This window comes from Hermetia illucens, chromosome 2, assembly GCF_905115235.1.
Source record: "Hermetia illucens chromosome 2, iHerIll2.2.curated.20191125, whole genome shotgun sequence".
NCBI classification, from domain to species: Eukaryota; Metazoa; Arthropoda; class Insecta; order Diptera; family Stratiomyidae; genus Hermetia; species Hermetia illucens.
Genome location: NC_051850.1, coordinates 61231251 through 61251544, shown reverse-complemented (window position 1 = coordinate 61251544; position 20294 = coordinate 61231251). Strand labels below are relative to the sequence as shown.

Here is a 20294-nt window from a genome sequence, read left to right as displayed (position 1 = left end):
TTTAGGAAAAATGCCAGCTTTAAGGGGGTTTTCCTAAATGACCATTTCCAAATATCAATTTCTTGTTTCGTATATATTGTGAAAGTAGTATGTTCAGAGTATACTGCAGACATTTTAGGCCGAAATTCTAAATATTTACTAAACTACAGCAAATAAGCTCGCGTCTTCTTGACTTTAAACGCGTTTTTCTCGAAACAATATTTTTTCAACTGATGGGAAGCACAACTAAAATTCTGTTGAACTGATCGGACTATAATTTTTACACTTTATTTTATGCATCAGTAGTTTTGATCCGAATCACGATTATGTGTTTTCATTGAAAAATAGACTCGATTTTTCGCAGATTTTACTCTACTCCGCTATTTTAATATTTAGTAAGGTAAAATTATACTGGTAGTTGCCACGATATACAGTTTAAAACAAGTCGGGAAACCGCAAGTTAGACGCTTCAGGTATGAAAGGTTTTGTGTATTTCTTTTATAAAGAGATTTGGATGTGCAGTTGTCCCATTAGCATGTAGCACGTAAAATATGCATATATTATGTGAAAATATCGACTTTCAATGATATTGACATTCATAGTCTTGAATTTGCAGGGGAGCGACCACTTTGACCTTGTATAACTTTGTTAGTAATAGTGTGATTTTCACCAAATTCGGTAGAACCATGCTCTATATCGTAGCCTACACTGCTGCAAAATTTTGTGATTCTAGGGTGAACTTAAGGGGGTTTTCCTGTCAATTACTAAAAATTATAGGAATGTGCTATTATTAACTTTATTTGAACAGGTATCGGTATTTCGGAGCCTAGGCACCATATAGTGGCAGCCCCCTGATTTTTTTCAGATTTTTCGGTTGGGTAGTTTCTGAGAATGGGTTCATTAAAAAAATGATCAATGATACACCGCAGTGCAACCGCAACGGGCAATACTGGAACTAGGACCCAACTTCATGGCATTTCGACTTATCGGATATCGCTGTCATCTAGGTTCGGGACGGCATTCGACATCAGGTTCTTGCCAAAGGTCGATAGAAAATCTTTGCCTGAATTTGGTGTTTGGGGATAATTTTCTGGCGTTTACCTAAAGCCAAATGAGATGATGCCGGACTTTCGACGCAGGCTCGATGCCCTGGAGGGGTTTATGATATTGCTAAGGCCTTTGAACGGGCATGCCTCATCCAGATTCCAGAGGGGAACGGATTGTAGTTTTAAACACCGGATCCACACCAATATTCCAGGCTGCGAAGAATGCAGCCCTGGCGTAATTTTTGCGTCGGAATCTCTGGTATCGTCGGTGGACGGGGGGCGGGTTCCAGAAAACTTTTTGACGGGTGACCACCAGTACATCGCGTTCGAAGTGGTTGATGCTATTTGCGAACATGCACGTGTAACGTCGCGATGGTGAACATCAAGGGTTTCGTCGAAGCTGCTGGAACAATCAGAGTCGCGCTGGTGGCCACTTCAGAGTGTGGTAGCGTTGCACCTGACATTGTCGTAAATTCGGTGATGAATTTGATAGCGATAAACTCCACCATGCTATTAACATAGTATACTGGTTCCAAGCCCAGGTAAAGGAGGAGGATTTGAGGCAACGTACTCTGTACTATCTTCAGTAAAACAAAAATAAAATGCTGAAATCAGGGAAAGAGATAAATAGAGTATAGTTGGAGTTATTCCACTATGCTAAATCCTACCTGATTTCTCTTGGTGACAGGTCCGGCGACAGGCCGACCAAGAAAATGCATACAATGTCGTTACAAATATGATGATCGGATTGAGTCACAAGCCTCGGAACAATGTTAGGGTGTCCACCTCAGTCGACACGGCAGGACGGGCCACAGTCCTGTCGAGAAATGGGCAAAGATTCTTGACGCATGGAAGGCGTCAGGACGTAAGCAAGTTAGTCCGAACAAAACAAATATGTATCTGCACGCTAAATGTTGGTACCCTAACTGGAAAAACCGAGGAACTCGCAAGAGCCCTTCGGAAAAGGCGCGTTGATATCTGCGCTCTGCAAGAAACCCGATGGTCTGGTGCCAAAACCTGCGACATTGAGCGCGAATGCCGTAAAAGTGGCTATAAACTTCTCTATTTTGGTAACCCACACACTCGATATGGTGTTGGCATTGCCATCTCAGAGGATTTCCGTGATGGCTTTAAAGACGTCAAACGATTTGATGATCAGCTGATGAAGCTCATCATTATATCAGTTGATGGTACTATTCACTTCTTCACCGCGTACGCACCACAGACAGGTCGACCCGAGGCCGAGAAAGATGCCTTCTGGCAACTTCTCAATGAAAAGACGTGCCTGCTGACGACTATATTATCATTGCCGGTGACCTTCATAGTCATGTGGGTGAAAAGGCAGACGGCAGAGCGGGGCTCTGATTGTGGTCCCAAAATCAATCCGTGTCTTAAGAGGGCCGTGAGATTAAGTCCACGAGACAGTAACTCACGTAAAACCACCTAGGACTCACTGTCAAGGCAACTGAAGTCGAGGAGGCAATAAAACGAATGAAATCGGGGAAAGCCGCAGGACCTAATGACATTGCATCTGAGCTCTGGAAAGCGAGGAGCTGGGACCCAACACTGTGGTTCAGTGAATTCTTTAATCGGGTTATTCAGGGAGGAAGAACACCATCTAACTGGAAAGAAAGTACCACGGTTCCAATATGGAAAAAGAAAGGTTAGCCAGCAGACTGTTCAAATTAAAGCCCGTTCCGATTGCATTCCAATACCATGAAGATTTTTCGCAAAATCGTTGAAATAACCGTGAATCAAGCCGGATTTGTCAAAAACTGCGGAACTACTCACGCAATACACGCTGCGCGGTTACTTATGGAAAAACACCGTGAGAAGCATCGCCCTCTTTACATTGCATTTCTGGATCTAGAGAAAGCGTTTGACCGTGTGCCGCACGAACTCATTTGGTATCCTCTACACAACACACACAACAGTGTCAGAAGAACTTGTGCGCTGGGTTCAATTGCTCTACCACGATCCGAAAAGTAAACTTCGAAGTATGGCGGGTGTATCAAAACCGGTTCGTGTCTCAGTTGGTATTCATCAAGGAAGCACCCTCACACCAGTCCTCTTTGTTCTTGTTAGCATCTGATAACAAAAATGATCTCGAGCAACTTGTCCAAAACTGGAATGATCGCCTCATGCAATACGGTCTCAGATTGAATCTAAACAAAACTGAATTTTTGTCCATCGATCCCCATGAAACAGGCACAATCATTGTCAGCGGCAGTGATCTGCCCAGAACTGCGCGATTTAAATACCTCGGATCAACGCTATCAGCCAATGCGTTATGAAATTGCTTCACGCATTAACACAACCTGGATGAAGTGAGGTTCCACAACTGGCCTGGTCTTAAATCTAGTCCGCCCTGTCGTCCTCTATGGTTTTGAGTGTTGGCCAACTATAAAAGAAAATGGACGGGGAACTAGTGGCGTGACACGTTTTGATAACATCCGAAATGAGGATATCCGCGATCGTTATAGGGTTGCACCGATTGTGGAAAAATTGCGAGAGAGTCGTCTTCGATAGTATGGTCACGCAATTCGTGCAAACGAGAATTCACTTGCCAAGATTGGTGTCAACATCGAAGTAGATGGTAAACGACCAAAAGGACGGCCGAAACAACGGTGGCTTGATACGATGGAAGGGGATTTAAAAGACTCGAGATTGCACCCAGATCAGACATTCGATAGAGCCAAATGGTGAAACCGATCACGACGAGCCGACCCCGCTTGTGAACGAGACAAAGGGTGAAGAAAAAGTAGAAGAAGAATTTGATAACAATAGCCTGTGAAGTTTCCATGCCCCGTAGGTGTTCCAACCGTAACAAGCCTTAAGAAGTGCCATAATCTACCGCCGTTTGGCACGACATTCACCCGCGCGATAATAGGCATGCGCCACAAAGACAAAGACAAAAAGACCCCGCAGCGCGATAAATAAATGCAAAGGTCACAGATGGCAGAACCTAGTCAACGAGGTCAATGTGGACCCGAGGGGACTTGGCTTGGCATTAACTTGTCACCCGGAAAGTCGGACCCATGCGAAAATCCTGCGTACTTTGTACCGAGCAAATGAACCGCATTGCACGGGCATTCCCCAAACATCCCGTATGGGTTGATATCAACAGCATGGAAGGCGTCGAGGACTGCCCCCTTTTCAACATGAAGGAGCTCGAAGAGGCCATTCTTACCATAAAAATAAGACGTCAGGTGCTGATGGTATCCCGATTGAAGTTTATAAACTGGAGACAAGGACAAGGAGAACCACGGTGGATGCTACTATGAGGGTCATGGATTCAGTTCATCGAGCGGAGACACCCACCCGCCGATCTCGACAGATCGTGCTCCTAACAACGCTTGACACCAAAAATGCCTTCAATTCGATAATATGGACAGATGGGCTAGGCATCTTATGGATATTGAGAGAAACTGCTTCTTGCTCTATGAGACGCTAGAGAGCCAGAGTAGGATGAAGATCTCATTGGTCATAGAAGAGAGTAGGAAATAGATCCTAGGGCCGCTTCCTATGATAGTCTACTAAAACTGAACATGTGGGAAGAGTCGCGACTGGTCGGCTACGCAGACGACATTGCCGCACTTGTTGCTGGAAGCACTGTTGAAAGCAGGCTTGGCGTATTGAGAGAAGGCACGATCTCCTCATTGTGTGTTCTGCAATGGAATGGCGGACGACGTCGAGCACACCTTTTCCACTTATGAAGGGTGGGGTGGTTTCGTCAGAAACTTTATACAGATACAGGGGAGCTCTCTCTGGACAACGTTGTCATAGGGAATTTGGAGAGCTCCGGCAGACGGAGTCATGATGTGCATTATGTTCGAATTCTTTTTGTTGCGAAAGAGATTGAGCTCGGCCGGAGGAAGGACCGGATGGCAAGTGTTTTCTTCAACTGATAACTACTTTTTTCTCTCTCTTCCTGTTTGTGAAAGGAATTCCTTAACTCGAATTGTAATGTAGCAAACTAGAATAGCTAGGTCTCTGAGGCGGGGAAGTGTTTAGTAATATCGGACGCAACATAGGAAAACCCGCCTAAAGTTTGTGCTGTTTGCCCAGCAAGAAAGTTATCCTAATGCTGGATGACAGCCGGATCGCGAATATGAGTTGTATTTAATTTGGGGGGAAACCCTCTATTCCCCTGCAAGCAGATCCAGTAAGCGACGATAAAGGCCCATCAAAAGATAGTCTGTTTTGAGGTCGATTTCACCGACTCTTGTATTACGTACATTTAAAAAATATCTCCTAAACCTATCGCTGATGGCAATATGGTCGAAATGATTAGATATCGGTGGCCGGTCAGCGGCACCTTTTGTGACCTTGTGGTTGGCATCCTTGTGACAATTTGTGATTAATCTAAAAAGTAATATAAGGAAGTTGTTTGAGATCTATATATGTGGGGTTGTGCTTTGCTCCTACAGAGTCACAGCAAACATAGTCGGCTGTGGGGTTAGATAAGCGACTGCTTCCACCTCAAGATGGAATATATTGAGGGAGAAATCTTCCTTCCCGCCGCTTGGAGCACCAGAACACCCTTCCATAATAGGAGTATTTGAGAATAGGTTTAATGACATTCAATGCAAAGTTTAAGGTCTCCCTCCGACGCGCAATATTTTTAGACCGCCGCCGCCTAGACACGGGGTGTAGACATGCTCCACAGGCAATCGCTGGCACGCAGTCAAAAGATTCGCTTGCAGTGCATTCACGTTCCCACAACAAATCGAAATGTCATCATTTCTGGCTGCCGCGCGGTGCAGAGTAAACAAAATTACGAACCCAGCACTCGGGCCACAACGGGCAACCTGTTTGCGTCCAGTTTATTTATAAATTTTCTAAGGTGGCATGTTGTGGACGCGCACCAATTGCCGTCCATGCCATGAGTCGAACACAAGCGGAATATTTCCTGAGCGAGTTCTAAGCTGAGCGTTTTATCCAACTTTAATGCGATAATAATAGGCCGTGATATGATTTGTTGGCTTTGACTGTGTTTTATGTGTAACGAAGCATTGCTGCCATGCGTGACTGGCACAGATCATAAAAAACAACTTACTGTGGACGCCGTGCCTTGGGTAAAGATCGTTGTTGCCGGGTTGTTTCTCAGGTGGGCTGGTCTCCACTCGCTGTCATATGGAGACGGTTGCGGATTCTAGCCACGAACAGAGGAGGCGAAACCAGTTGCAAACGGTCAGGTGAGTCAGAAGTCGTTGAACGTCCTTGATTCACAATCGCTCTCGGAAGTGTACGTTCACTTTTCGACCAGGGCTACACGGAAACGGAACAAATCACAGCGGGGCGCGGAACGCAACAACAAAGCAAAGCAAGAGTCCCGCGTCAGTTCACAATGAAGCGGATTAGGAAGGCTCACCTCGGGCACGTCGCGAACAATGAGCAAATTAGCAGAAATCGCACTATCACTTGCCGCTTATCACTGCCTAGCGGTCCGCGCGTCCCACCGCAGTCGACGTGTGCGAGAGGAGTTAAACAAAACGATCGAAACGCAACAGTCCAAACGGCTCAACGACAACAAACTGATCAGATCTCGGGCCCGAACCCGAAGTGGAGGAGCGAACAGACAGCTGGCCCGAGCGGCCGACGAGCGCGGAACAAAACAAAGGAATGAAAGGCATGCAAGGCAGTGGCGAGAGTGCCGTCTCGCGGCTTCCCCTCCGCCGCTGCAGAGCATTGTGTGCGCAAGAGCGAACCGGCAAATCCGCGGCTGCACTCTGACCGCTAATCGGGAAATTCATTTGCGTCCATCAACTATCGGCGGAGGGCACCGTGATTTTCTCTTTGCGTGCTTGGGGTGAGTGGGTGTGGGTGAAGCGATTATGTTCTGGGTTGCTGACAGTGTTGTCTTTTCATTATCAAAGGCAACGAATTTAATATCTTTTAAAATGCAGGCACTTGGTTGGTTGGTTACCACCATTTTCCGATTTTTCGATAAAGGTTTAAGGTTTTGTGTGACACTGAGTCCGCCGTACCTAGTCGTTTACTGCATGCCAGTTCTCCTGGCAACTTGGCGGCGTTCCAATTAAATTTCCTGGTGCTACTCTCCTCTAGATTCTTCCTTTCCTCTGCGCATTTAGGATAATGGGAAAAAATATGTTTCGAGTCCTCCGGAATACCGTCGCAGCTGAGACAGTTGAAACCTATAGAGGTATTTATGGTATTCGCCATGTCCCGTGTGAAACTGCGACCACACCTTGATGTTGAGGATTAATCTGTAAAGACATCGACCCTTTTCCACCGTTGTTGCCATCTGTTTAACGATTCCTCCCTTTCAGGGTTTTTAACGTGTCGATCAGGTCTATCATAGATATGCATCATCTCGTTGCCCAAAACATCGATCCGCAACATCCCGGCTACCACGTAAGCCGCTTCATCTGAGATGATTCTAAAACCACAGCACGCCCTTATGGCGTTTTTCTATAAATCGTGCTCATCTTTTGATCATTGCATGTAGAATGGCGCTGTGTAGAGCAGTATAGACCTCGTAACTGTAGCATAAGCAGCCTACGGCTGTATCACGGGTCCCCTACTTTTGGCATCATTCTGACAGGGCCATGCTCACATTAGTGGCTTAGTGAAAACATGTTGTAGATGCTGATTGAAATTCAGCCTCCCATCTATCATCACTTAATTAATTGTTGGTTTGAAGTGATGATATGCTACCCCATTCTGATACGAGCAGTGTCGTAACAACAATCACTGATATGTCATCAGCGTACCCCACTGTTGTGGCCTCGCTAGTAACTGGGATGTTGAGAATATCATTATAGATGATGGTCCACAACAGCAGCCCCAAAGCAGAGACCTGTAGAACACCCGCTGGGACAACGTATTCTCTGGCTCCATTGTCTGCGTCAAACTAGAACTTTCTACCTGTTAAATAGCTGTCGACAAGCTTAGTTAAGTAAATGGGTACACCAATGGGTATCCAATCAGCCGACTTGAAAGCATTTTCACCTTCTGGTCAATCGTTCCCATTGTTTTCTGGGCCGCTCGTCTGGCCCGCTGACATACCTACCGAATTCACTATTCCACCAGCAGTTGAGTCTTCTACTAGGGAAAGTATAATGTCTCGGTATCGATGCCGCCGTGATATGGAGGGCCCTTGCCAAGGGTGTGCTTGGTATAGTGTCCTGGTCCACCATACATCTATGAATGTTTGCTCCTCAATTGCTTTCGTAGATTAACTTGACGTTCTTCTTATTTTTGGACGAGCAAGTTTCCAACCGCTTGATTTGCTTGAGTTAAATCCATAAGCGAACCGGATTCCCTTTCTGGTAAATATTATCCTGATCGTCGTTAGCCAATATGATGCCTAACTGCGCGAAAGCCTCCAAGAGACAGCGCGCTCTTGCATTTGTCAGCGAATTTCCTCATTATGTGTCCCAAACATTGATCTTTGGTGTTCATCCCTTTGACTCCAAGACCAATCTGTTCAATATGTTCTTAAATTCAGCCAACGTCATGCTTGGAGGAGCATAGCCACTATAAACGTATATGTCATCTATTTTTGCCCATACAGTTCTATATGTTTTGTTTCCTGTCGCATATTTTTGGTAGAGTTTCTGTAGGGTTCGATTATCATAGCCACTTGCACCTCTAATTCGTAGGTTGTTTGCGAGCGCAGGTCTTGAGCGACCCTACAGTCATTAAGGTTGATTTGCATCAAGCTCATTTTCCCACCGCATTTAGCGCATTTTTGAACTCGGGATACTTCTGGTAATATGCCTACTGTCCAGGCCCTTCTCTTCACTACACAATATGCATTTGGGATCCTTGTTATATTCCCGAGCACTGTGACCTGTTTTCCCACAACCTCTGCATCGATCAGACCGATCAACCGCACTTGTACATACTCTCGCCAGATGTCTGTACTTGAAGTTTCCCTTCAACGAAATTTTCTCCCTAAGACAACAGACTACCCATCCAATACAGACCTTCCCGATATCTAGCAGCTTATGCGCTGCTTCTGCTGGTAGCTGGATGGTCGCTGTCTCCGTACCTCTATTCGCTAAGCTTATAATGGATGCCTCTTGCAAGCCGTGAAGCAGTTCTTGCACTGTATAGCTTTTGGGCATGCAGCAATCCAAATAAATCTTTGACTTGGCTACGGAAGCCTTCGGCTTCGCTCTCTTCGGACCTTTTCAGTTCCACCATGAAATCTCCCTTTTGGTTCCTCTGGATCCTGCTTACATCTCCCCCAAAGTTAGCTTTCACTCTTCTTAGTATGCCTCCGTAGGATATAGCACCCGTGCTTGAAATGATGATCGGCTCGGTACAGATCCTTATTCTAACTTTTTTTTTGCAATGTTTGGTTCAACCGTCATGTATTTTTTGATCAGATATCGACCCCCTTGGCGGCATTAGTGTTTTAGGCACAATTTTGCCACCTACCAAGATTTTAGGCTCCTTCTTCAAAGTGGATGAAACGATTTTTTGTTTTGGGGAACCTGCTGATTTCCTGGATGCTCGTCTTCATTTTCCTGAACCCTCTTTTTCTCTGCCCATCCATGGTATACAGTTGGGTGTAATTTGACGGCTCTTTTTCGATTCTTTCGTAACTTCCTGCGATTAGGCTATGTAGACCCTTAATGGTTCTCACCATGATTGTTCGATTGCTTGGTGCCAGGTCGGACTTCTGTTCCACAACCTCCATTCTTCTTTCCGCACACCTGAGACATTAACGAGTTTCCTTTGCCCCAGATCTTCTTCCTACTTGGATATTGGAGGAGATCTCATAATCGTTGAGCTTCTTTTAAACGGATCCCGCGCTCGATCCTAAGGAGCCTCCCCTAACCTCTTGGGCTTGGATGCGGTTGATATCATTACGGCTTTTGACCGTTCTCCTTTGCGCACATTCATCTGTGCTTGTGTTATGGATGTTCTAGGGAGCGGTATGCTCGGTTTAAACACCTCCTTGCCTAAGCTGCTTGTGACTTTCCCATAGCCATTGTTATCCATGGGAGGGCGTTTAACTCCCACCTACCCCACCTGAGCATAAACATGTCTATGCACGCACACCTCCGGATCAGTACAAGTATATATTCATACGCATCCGCCGAGCATTCCCTTATCCGCACGAAAGGACGCGCCTGATGGGAGATCTGGCAACTTGTCTGTCTGTCTGCAACAACCGATTTAATTGGAGACGACCGAACTTAATCTCACGCAATTTGGAAGGAAGGTGTGATCTGTGACTCAGTTTACATATAGTAAGTGGCACCATTTTGTGTTGAACTTAAGGGGTTTGCTAACATGTGAAAGTAAGGTGCACAGAATATGGTCATGTGGGGTATCAACTGAAAGGGTTCAATCAGTACCTTCCGCTCGAAATGTGAGCCCCGAAAAGAGAAATAGGTCTCGTTCTCAGAAACTATCCAACGTAAAATATGAAAAAAAAAATCACAGCGATGCAACTATACGAAATCCGTTCCCTCGATATCAGCAAAAATGAAGTTAATAACAGCATATTACCATATTTTAGAAATTTACCGAAAAACCCGCCTTAAGTTTACCCTAAAAGTACCTCATTTAGTATTAGTATTGGCGATAATATAGGACGTCCTGAAAAGACCGAAACGCCGAGCTTCTAGTATTCCCTCTTCTTTTTAAACTAAGCAGAGTTCCTATTAAGACCCTTTCATTTTTCTAAATTTTTCGTTTCCAACAACATTGTCTACTATTCTCGCGTTTCATCGTTCCATCCAGACAAAGTTTTCGTCTCCTGAAGAAGAAGATGGGATGACTACTAACCCCACGGTAGGCCTTTTGAAAGCTGTGTATAAATTAAAAGTTTAACGAAATCAGTGCTCGCTTGGCCTCTCTGGCTAATGGAAGCATTTTTTAATTAACTATTCGCGAATGGGTGAACTCATCGTTGAACCTTAGGAATAGTTTTGCTTTTAAAATCGACTGCAAGGTAGGTGATGACAATCGTAAAGTGCAGGTTTCGCTCCGAGGCAATTTATTTAGAAAAATTCCATGCTAGCATCGTTTGATTAAAATTTTCCGTGATAGCGATACGCTTCGTTTTTTTCGCCTGCAATAAAGAAGATATGGTCTTGACGCTTTAGGTTTTACGAGTCAAATTCAGAATTTTCCCAATCAATTCAGGCCACTTTCCATTTGGTACTCGCATATAGCAACACATAACAATCGCATATAGCAGCACAGAACAATCTCAACTTGATTTTAGTATTGGGATAACTTCGTTTCCAGATTTCAGACATAGCAGTGAGATCTAGCGTTGTTAATGCGTCGGACAATATCTAGTTCTGGCTGCAATCGGCAGAAACCACAATGAGATAGGGAAAGCGCGATGACTCATCAGACTGAGAACCTTGGTTTTGTTGGCGTTTATCTTCAGCCCAATTCTACTTGCCTCTCCTTCCAAATCCACAGCCATTTGGCCAGGGTCCATGACCCGGAGAGAGAGCAAACAGATGTCATCAGCGCTGTCGACGTGCTTGAGGAAATATGTCATCGTCCATTGAATTCCTCCACGTCCTCTGGACAGGGCAGCATGAGGAACGTCACCGATAATAAAAAGAAATAATATCGGTGACAGGATGCGAATTCCGCTTTGGACCTCAAAATCCTCCGAGATTTTACCTCGGTGCAGCACGTGACAATTGGCGCCATATGCCGCTTTGATAACAGCTATTGGTTGCTTCCGTCATACGTAGAGCATTCCAGATAAACTCCCTACCTACGTTATCGAAAGCTCTCTCGAAATCAATGAAGAGCAGGTGCAGCAAAGGTCTAAATTCCGCACATTGTTCCAAAATGATTCGTAGCGTGTTGATGTGGTGAATCTAGAAGGATCCGAAGTGGAAACCAGCCTACTGATACGTTCCAGGATTATTTTAACTATTATCTTTGCAGCAGCAAGTGCTGGCTGAAATAAGCTTTGTATGCCCTGGACCTGCTACATTCGGCATCATTTTTGTTATGGTCTACTTTTTCGCTTTTTCAATCGATCAGTCTGACTTACTTTCTATTAAAGGATTGGAATGACTAGTAAATCAGCTCATAAGGGAATTCTTAAGTGCCCACTTCCTTATAGGCGACACGCCTACCAGTATGGTAATTCCACGAAGACTGCACTACATGAGCTCACAGCAGAATACGCCTTAGGAACATTCATGATATCGAAAGTGCCTTTAATTATGTTTCATTCGGCAAGACAGCATAGAGCAAATCCGTTGGATCATTGACATGCTGGAATGGAGAAAACTCCACATACTGATCGGCGAGAAGTCTATTGAGGCAGGATGTCTTAGGAGCTACTTACAGGGAGGGGTTCTTTCTCCTCTGTTATGGCCTCTGGTAATGGACTCCTTGCTATGGTTCCTGGTGGACAGAAAGGTCTTCGCACAAGCATTCCCGGACGATCTAGTCCTAACAATTACCAGCAAGTTTGCGGACACGGTATGTGACCATTTGAATACAACTCTGCATGTAGTCCACAGTTGGTGCCTCCATAACGGACTCAAGGTGAACGCTGGGACGAGAGGACTATTTGTGTTCACTATGAAGGTCAAATAGAACAGTTACACCTAACCATCTTAGCAGCGGTGGCAATCCAGCTGGTATAAAACAGTCAAGTATTTGGGAGTACATCTCGACTCCAGGCTAACGTGGAAATACCAGATCCAGAAAAAATATCAGAAATCAGATTGCTCTTGTACTGTAGGACTGCGATAGATAAGACCTGGGGACTTTCACCGCAACGGGTTCATTGGGTGTATACATTCATGATAAAACCCATTTTGATGTATACATGTATCGTCTGGTGGCCGAGACTGAACTTTGCCAACGACAGGAAGCAGCTGGCGCAGATACCAAGGTTCGGGTGCCTAAGTATTACTGAAACAATGGCTACTGCGACGACCACAGCACTCGAAGCTATGTTAAATTTACCTTCCATTCATTTGAAGTTGAAACAGAAAGCAGCCAACGATTGATATTGGCGTGTGGAAAGACGATCAATCATACGGTCATGTAACCATCTGGATATTCCTTAATAAACATCCGGTGGCTCTGATGCCGACCCATCATATAGTTTCTATATTCCTCTTTCTAAAGGGATACGCTGTTATAATCACTAAAATAGAAGAATAGTCGATAAATGGTTACGGATCTGCAAGGATTCATATAGCCGAGGAAAGAAACTTGAACTCTCTCCAGCAAGCGAAAATCCTTGTGGAGGAAGTGGGACATGAAACGTCATGAAAGGCAGTCTTTGACATATTTTTCCAGAATTTTAGAAATGGAGCTTTGCAGGCAAATAATCTGTTCACATTTCTTCGAAAATAAGATAAGGAAAACCATCAACAATGGCAGGAGACAGGAGAGGAATGGAAGATGGATAGGGTGAAAGAATATCGAATTTTATGTTGGTCATGGGGCGGGGCGGGGTAGTCGAAGTGCAGAAAATTTTGATACGAGATGAAAAGTGCTTAAAATTGCGTTGCTCTAGAGAGCTTTGAATATAGCGTTAGCAAGATCAATTGCACTGCCTATATGACGGAATTTTGATGAGACCGGTGGTTTGCACGTAAGGCATCACACATTTCTACTGTGAACCAAACCGAGTATCTTTAGAGCTTATGATGGGAAATGGAAACAAAGCATGGAAGCAGTTTTTCCAAGAAGTCATGAAGCGCTGCGACCGCCTGGTTGGAAAATACATTTTGGAGGGCTGTGGTCCTAGCAAATTAGGTAAGAAACTTATTTAGAAATATCAAAAATCGGCTTTGTGAAAGTTGAATTCTTGGATCTTATGTAGCGGCTGTACGATGGATCGATTAATATGGAGTCGAATTCAAGAGGGGAAAGGTGAGCATCAATTTTAAGATAAGCCGAGTCATTGGGAGATACTACTATGAATATGAATTTTGGAAAAAACTGGATCGAGAAGGCGATTATTATGGTTATCATAAATGTTTAATTACAACGAGAAGCAGAAATTCATGAATGCCATGAGAACTATTAACGAGGGCTTCCGTCTTTTAGCGCAGATCCTAACGCTTGATATACCATAGACATTCCTTTGCTGATTTTCGCCTTTTTATAGCTGATGCTTCCTGATTGTGGAGTTTTGTGTTGTGGGTCAATGTAGACCTCGACTCCGCTGTATGACTTCACAATTTTTCCATTCTTAGGTGTTGCTCCTGGTTGCCGGTGTCGCGAAGATGCGCTTACACCTAGTGCGCAAGTTTTCATGTGGTATTGGATCCTGGAGGAAATTCAATGTTTGTTATGGGCAGCCAGTGGAAACCGTCCGAATTGGTCTAGAAGTCACGGCGGCTACGAATATTATTTTACCAGTTGCATCTGCTTGACTAGAAGAGGAGTCAATATAAGAAGCGATTGTGGTCCACTTCATTGCCTTTCTCAATTGTCACCGTACCTGATACTCATGCGGGGTTAATTGGAATCTTATAAAAAGCTTCTCCACTTAGGAGATTTTTCTCAAGGGGAACCGTTATAAATAAATTTTTGTTGTTTTTCGTTTCGCCTACGTTTATGCATTTCAAGAAGCCGTAATCTACTAAAGTGAATAGTAACGATTCATTTTCCATCATAGACACATATTTAGAATTTGGTTTAAGCGTAGAGCCATCTCTTGGGAGACGCCCTGAGTAAGTTGTACAACCGTAACTTCAATTCCTAGTGAAAACAAGAACCACGATTTGAATTCCTAGTGGAAACACAATTAGTCGGGATGCACTCCCCCAAATATTTGAACTGTGACTTCCTCACCTCCGAGCTATCAGGTGGTTGTCAAGTAGACAATTCACCACGAGTTCCGCAGATTTGACACTTGAATGAAACATTCTGAGACAGCTGCCAAACCAAAACAAACCCCAAACGCCGGTAACCGGACGCATTGCTTGCTGTGTTGGGTGACAAGTTTTCGTTTGCGCCAAACATCTTCGCGGTCTTAGTTGGATTTTGAGAACTTTCGTTGACTTTGAATATCTCGTGATGTCTGCTGATCGAAAATCTACCGAAATCGAGTACGTAACGTTGATAAGTGACGAGTCGGACGGTGAAACGGGTGAATTGGCGGGCGTCGGTGGCCAGAAAAGTCGCGAGTTGCCTAGCAGCACGTTAAAGGGAGTCTCGGAGGATGCTGTGATGGAGAACCAATCGCTGGCAACCTCTGACGAGGGGGATGCCGGGCGGAGGATGAGTCGCCGGAAGCGCGCCAAGGTAATTTTCAGGTTACAACTTGCAATTTTGATACTAAAGTGCATCCTGGTGCTTCCTTTTAGGTTGAGTATTTTGTCTCGAAAACCTCCGCGGAACAGGAAAATAAGCCGGCGGCAAGCACTTCAGGCGTAGAGAAAAAGCCGGACAAGTCGGAGATGACGATGCGGTCTCGCAAGCGGGAACATTCCCGGAGTCCACCTAAGGATGCTGAAAACAAGGACTCGAAAGAAAACCAAGCCGAGTCCCCCTACAAGGAAATTCTCACTGGGTAAGGAAGATTGCAAGCAAGTGGTCCTCGGCTTCAATTAATTAATATTTTTTCTAGACTTGAAGGAGCTGCCTTCCAATCTCGGTTACCGTTCGACAAGATGACCTCGGCCGAGGCCGCCTGCTTCGCTGACATTGCCAAAACGGGGCTAGTGGCTCAGCGAGTTTTCCTGAATATTAGGAACCGCCTCCTTCAAATGTGGATCGAGAACCCGAAAGTGCAACTAACTTTCGAAAACGCACTGGCTGACATGGAGTCGCCATTCGATAGCGACCCGCAACTGGTCAGGAAGATTCACGCTTTCCTTGAGCGCCATGGCTTCATCAACTTCGGAATATTCAAACGGCTGAAGTCGATCCCGACGAAGAAGTTGGCGAAAGTGATTGTAATTGGAGCCGGAATTTCTGGCTTGGCAGCAGCGCAGCAATTGCAGCAATTTGGGATGGACGTTATCGTGCTGGAGGCTCGCGACCGGGTTGGCGGGCGAATCGCTACTTTCCGGAAAAACAATTACATCGCAGATTTGGGAGCAATGGTTGTGACGGGAATTTGGGGAAATCCAATGACGATCCTAAGCCGGCAGACCGGAATGGAGATGGTGCCAATTCGACAAGCTTGCCCGTTGTATGGAGCCGGAGGAAAGCCTGTACCGAAACATAAGGATGATATGGTGAGTATTATTGCTATTGACTAAGACCCATGTGTTTTAAAACCTTCTAGTTTTGTAAGGCGGGTTACGCTCCTACATATCATCAACATCAACGGCGCAACAACCGGTATCCGGTCTAGGCTTGCCTTAGTAAAGAACTCCAGACGGTTTTGCGATGAGGTCCACCAATTCGATATTCCTAAAAGCTGTCTGGCGTCCTAATCTACGCCATAGCCCCATTTCAGGCAGAGTCTGCCTCTTCTTTTTCTACCATAGATATTGCCCTTACAGACTTTCCGGGCTGGATCATCCTCATCCATATGGATTAAATGACTCGCCCACCGCAACCTGTTGAGCTGGATTTTATCCACGACCAAACAGTCGTGGTATTGCTCATAGATTTCGTCGTTATGTAAGCTACGGAACCGTCTATCCTCATGTAGGGGACCAAAAATTCTTCGGAGGATTCTTCTCTCGAACGCAGCCAAGAGTTCGTAGTTTTTTTCGCTAAGAACCCAGGTCTCCGAGGAATACATAAGGACTGACTTTTTTCTGAGGCTGAAATAGGCTCAGTTGGGTACTTATAACCGTACGCGGATTTCATCGTTATAGCTGTTATCGGTTGTGATTTTGGGAGATGGGAGACATTTTCAATGGTCTCCTTAGTCCGTCTTAGTCTCCTATCTTTATTGCTTTCATGTTTCTTCTATGCTTGGTGGAGGCAGTATTTGTCTGTCGTTTTCAGTTGATCTTTTGGTCCTCTAAAGTTGCTTCGCCGCTCGACGGAGTTTGTGATAAGTCTCTGCGCATGCCCGCTTTCTTTAAGAATGCAGCATTCTTCCGTTCCGTTGCTAGTGTTGCTTGTGTGTTCATTGTTGAACCAGCCGTTCCTTGTAGCTGGAGCCAAGTATATTTGTGGTTGTGTCAATGATAACGCTCTTCAGATGGTTGTGAAGGTTATTTGTTGATGCTTCATATCCAGTACATCTGTTAGCTGCGGTTATTCCGGCATCCATTTCCCGCTTATATGGGCTATAGAGGGCTGCGTTGTGAATGACTCCAGTATTCACTCTCACCTGAATGTCAGGCGGTGTTGTTATTGGAGTCTGGAGGCCTATGTCAATGAGATAGTGATCCGAGTCTACCTTGGTCCCCCTATATATTTTGATATTCATCAAGGCTGAGGTGTGGTGGCGTTCAATCAGCACGTGGTCAATTTGGTTGAAAGCGGTCCCGTCAGGAGGGGCTCATGTATATTTGTGGATCGACTGTTGAAATCTCCAAGTATGATTTTGATATCTTGCGAGGGTCGCCGCTTAACTGCCTCGTAGGAGATATCCTTTTCCGACTATGATGTCTCCTCTTTAGGCGCGTGAACGTTTATTAGGCTTGCATTTCTAAATTTGCTTCCCAATTTGCTTCAAAGCCGATAACAGCAGGTTTCATTTTTTTGGCTGGCACCTTCATCCTTCTCCGTCTGCAGATTTTCAATAACAAAGAAGTCCCAGTGAGGACATGGAGATAGGGTTTGGTAGTATAGCTGTTTGTGTTGGTTCAGCAGGCGTTTTTCAGCTTTTATAATCCATCGTTAGTACCTATCCACATTTCGCCCTGGGACCTATGTTACCCTATCATCGCGCTTCTACATGTACATTTTAGTTTAGTTAGATGGGAGCTGCAGTTCCAAGCACTTAGGCATTTGTTAGGCCCATTGTACACCCCCTAACATCGCCTACCTAAAAGGCTCCCGCTTTCGGCATTCGTAGGCTTTTACGATTCTCACCACATCTTCCACAGACAGAAAGATTTTTGAAGAAAATCTTACCGAGGTACCGTCGCCTGAGATCTGTAGAGGTCGGGCAGCTGCATATCTAGTACCAGGCTGTCTTCTCCTCCTTCTTTCTTATGCATATAACCAATATCACCACCCCCATTTGTTGTGGAAATGTAGGGAGCAGCGTCCCGCCAATAACCCTACCAGGACTTAAGGGACACTTCATAAGGGACAGTAGAAATGCCACTATAAAGCCCTTGGGCTCCTTCACAAAGATTTTCTCCTGCCGGAAGAAATTCAAATTTCACCGTTGTGGACCCAGATCCTTGCCGAGCCACCCTGCCAGCCTTCAGCAATGTTCGAGCTCCCTGGCACTTATATTAGCAATTTTTCGTTCAGTCGGTCAAGTTTCGGCAGCAATTGTTGGCAACTCCGCACCAAATGGTTTGATATGTTATTTAGTGCCGATAACACTGCCCGTCTGGCATGACAAATTTGATTGCCATGTTTGTTGCAAACATTCTTCCGCTGCCAATAAAATATCATGTATGTATCTCCACCTGGAATCTGGTTGTCATTTTACCAAGAGGCCGGGCCAGTTCCATACTCGAGTTTTCTGAGGACACCTTCAAATCCGTTCCATCTTCCATGACTGACCCATCGGTAAAGATTATTAAGTCTATAATTCTAAAAGACTCGTGGCAATTTATGGTGATAACGATGGAACATGTATTCTCAAAGGTTATTCTGGCAACAAGATGATCAGTGGGCATCAGAGTCACCTGATGTTTACCAAGGGATTTCTAGTTGGACACATGGACGTATAATTCGTTGACTTTCCGCGCATCGAGTTTATATGCATCGTTAGCTGCTTTTCAGTTCACATCCAATTGAATGGGGGATCGATTTGGGACAACTGCGGGTGTCACGGTCGGCGTAGTACTCATTGCTCCAGTAATAGTTAGGCAACTTTGGATCAAATCCTTTGAATCTGCAACAGCAGCTTCCTGCTGTTAGCAAAGTTCAATTTCAACCACCAGACGATGCATACATACATCAAAATGAGCTTTATTATGGAAGTACAAATTCAATGAATCCGTTGTGGTGGAAGTCCCCTATCTTACCTATTATCGTCCTACAGCACCAGACCAATCTGTAGGGATTCCGATATTGTTCCTTGATATGGTGCTTCCACATTAGTTTGGAGTCGAAATAAACTCCTGACTGTTTGCACCAGGTGGATTTGCGCCCCCGATAAGCTGGTAGCGTGTAGTTAGTCTACCTGACGTTTCTAGTGAACATAACTATTCCAGTCTTCCAAGCGTTCTCCGTGAGTCCGTTACGGAGGCACCAACTGTGGATTATTTTCAGAATTGCATGCAAGCGGCTGTCGAAAATGATTGGTTTTGAAGCAGTAGCGTGGGTTCTCAGAATGCTCGTTTTCTCCAATTTGAGAGGGAATTCTATCTGGACATTTTGGGCCTAAGCGAAGTAAAATGGTGGGATTCTGGAGAGTAGTTCTCTCCCTCTTGCGGCAATGTGTTTTTGTACTCTGGAAAGCCAAGTGGGTAACAGACACGAATCCGGCGTCGGGTTGTTTTGACAATACTTTGCTCGGACATGTGATGGGGACGGTGGATTTCTGTAACTTTCATCGCCTCGTCATTGGTGGCACTTTGTTCGAGCACAGAACCTGCCAGAAGGCCAGTTGGGTTTCAGCTGACCGAAGCCATACAATTAATCAAATCGACCCCTTCTTGATCAGCAGTAGATTTAGGAGTTGACTTCTAGATGTGATCTTACTGATCGAGCGGAAGATCTACTGAGTAACGCGCCTGAGAATATGGATAAGCATTAGGCCGCCTTCAAAGATGCTCTTTCCCTGTGCTCCATAGATCTTCGGCCACGTCCGGAAGAGCGTCATAAGATGTGGCTGATTGCGGAGTTGTGGAAGCGGATCGATGAACGGAAGGGGTTGAAGGCTCCACTGACCGCTGCGATAGCGGGCCTAATCCGATACCGAGCGAAATCCCGAGAAGTTTAGTGTAGTCTCCGCCGTGACAAGAGAGAATTTGCTATTGCGTTGGTCAGGGAAGTGGAAGATGCCGCACGCAGACCGCAATAATTTCAGGAACTCTATACTGCATCACGAAAGCGCTTGCATGTGGTCGCAAATCTTTCGATGGCCCTGGAAAGTACTTGAACGGTCGACTTTTCATCCACGATGATGAACAACTGAAGTGGTGGAAAGAACACTTCACCATGGTTCTTAACCATATTACATCCATCTCTTCAGTTACTGTAGATCTTCGGCTTCCACTCGTACGGAAATTTTCGGAA

At 45.1% G+C, this 20294-nt stretch overlaps 2 protein-coding genes across 2 annotated transcripts in view; one reads left to right on the top strand and one right to left on the bottom strand.

Moving 5' to 3' along the window:
- LOC119647427 (major facilitator superfamily domain-containing protein 8) overlaps window positions 1-6659 on the bottom strand; it is a 37894-nt gene extending 31235 nt beyond the window's left edge. Inside the window, exon 1 of the mRNA XM_038048334.1 lies at window positions 6085-6659. The gene's annotated coding sequence lies outside the window, so the exon portion shown is untranslated. The remainder of the gene's footprint in view (window positions 1-6084) is intronic.
- Window positions 6660-14860: 8201 nt separating this feature from the next.
- LOC119650175 (possible lysine-specific histone demethylase 1) overlaps window positions 14861-20294 on the top strand; it is a 697245-nt gene continuing 691811 nt past the window's right edge. Inside the window, exons 1-3 of the mRNA XM_038052729.1 lie at window positions 14861-15263; window positions 15326-15531; window positions 15589-16201. Coding sequence (XP_037908657.1) covers window positions 15036-15263; window positions 15326-15531; window positions 15589-16201 — 1047 coding nt within the window. The 5' untranslated portion in view covers window positions 14861-15035. The remainder of the gene's footprint in view (window positions 15264-15325; window positions 15532-15588; window positions 16202-20294) is intronic.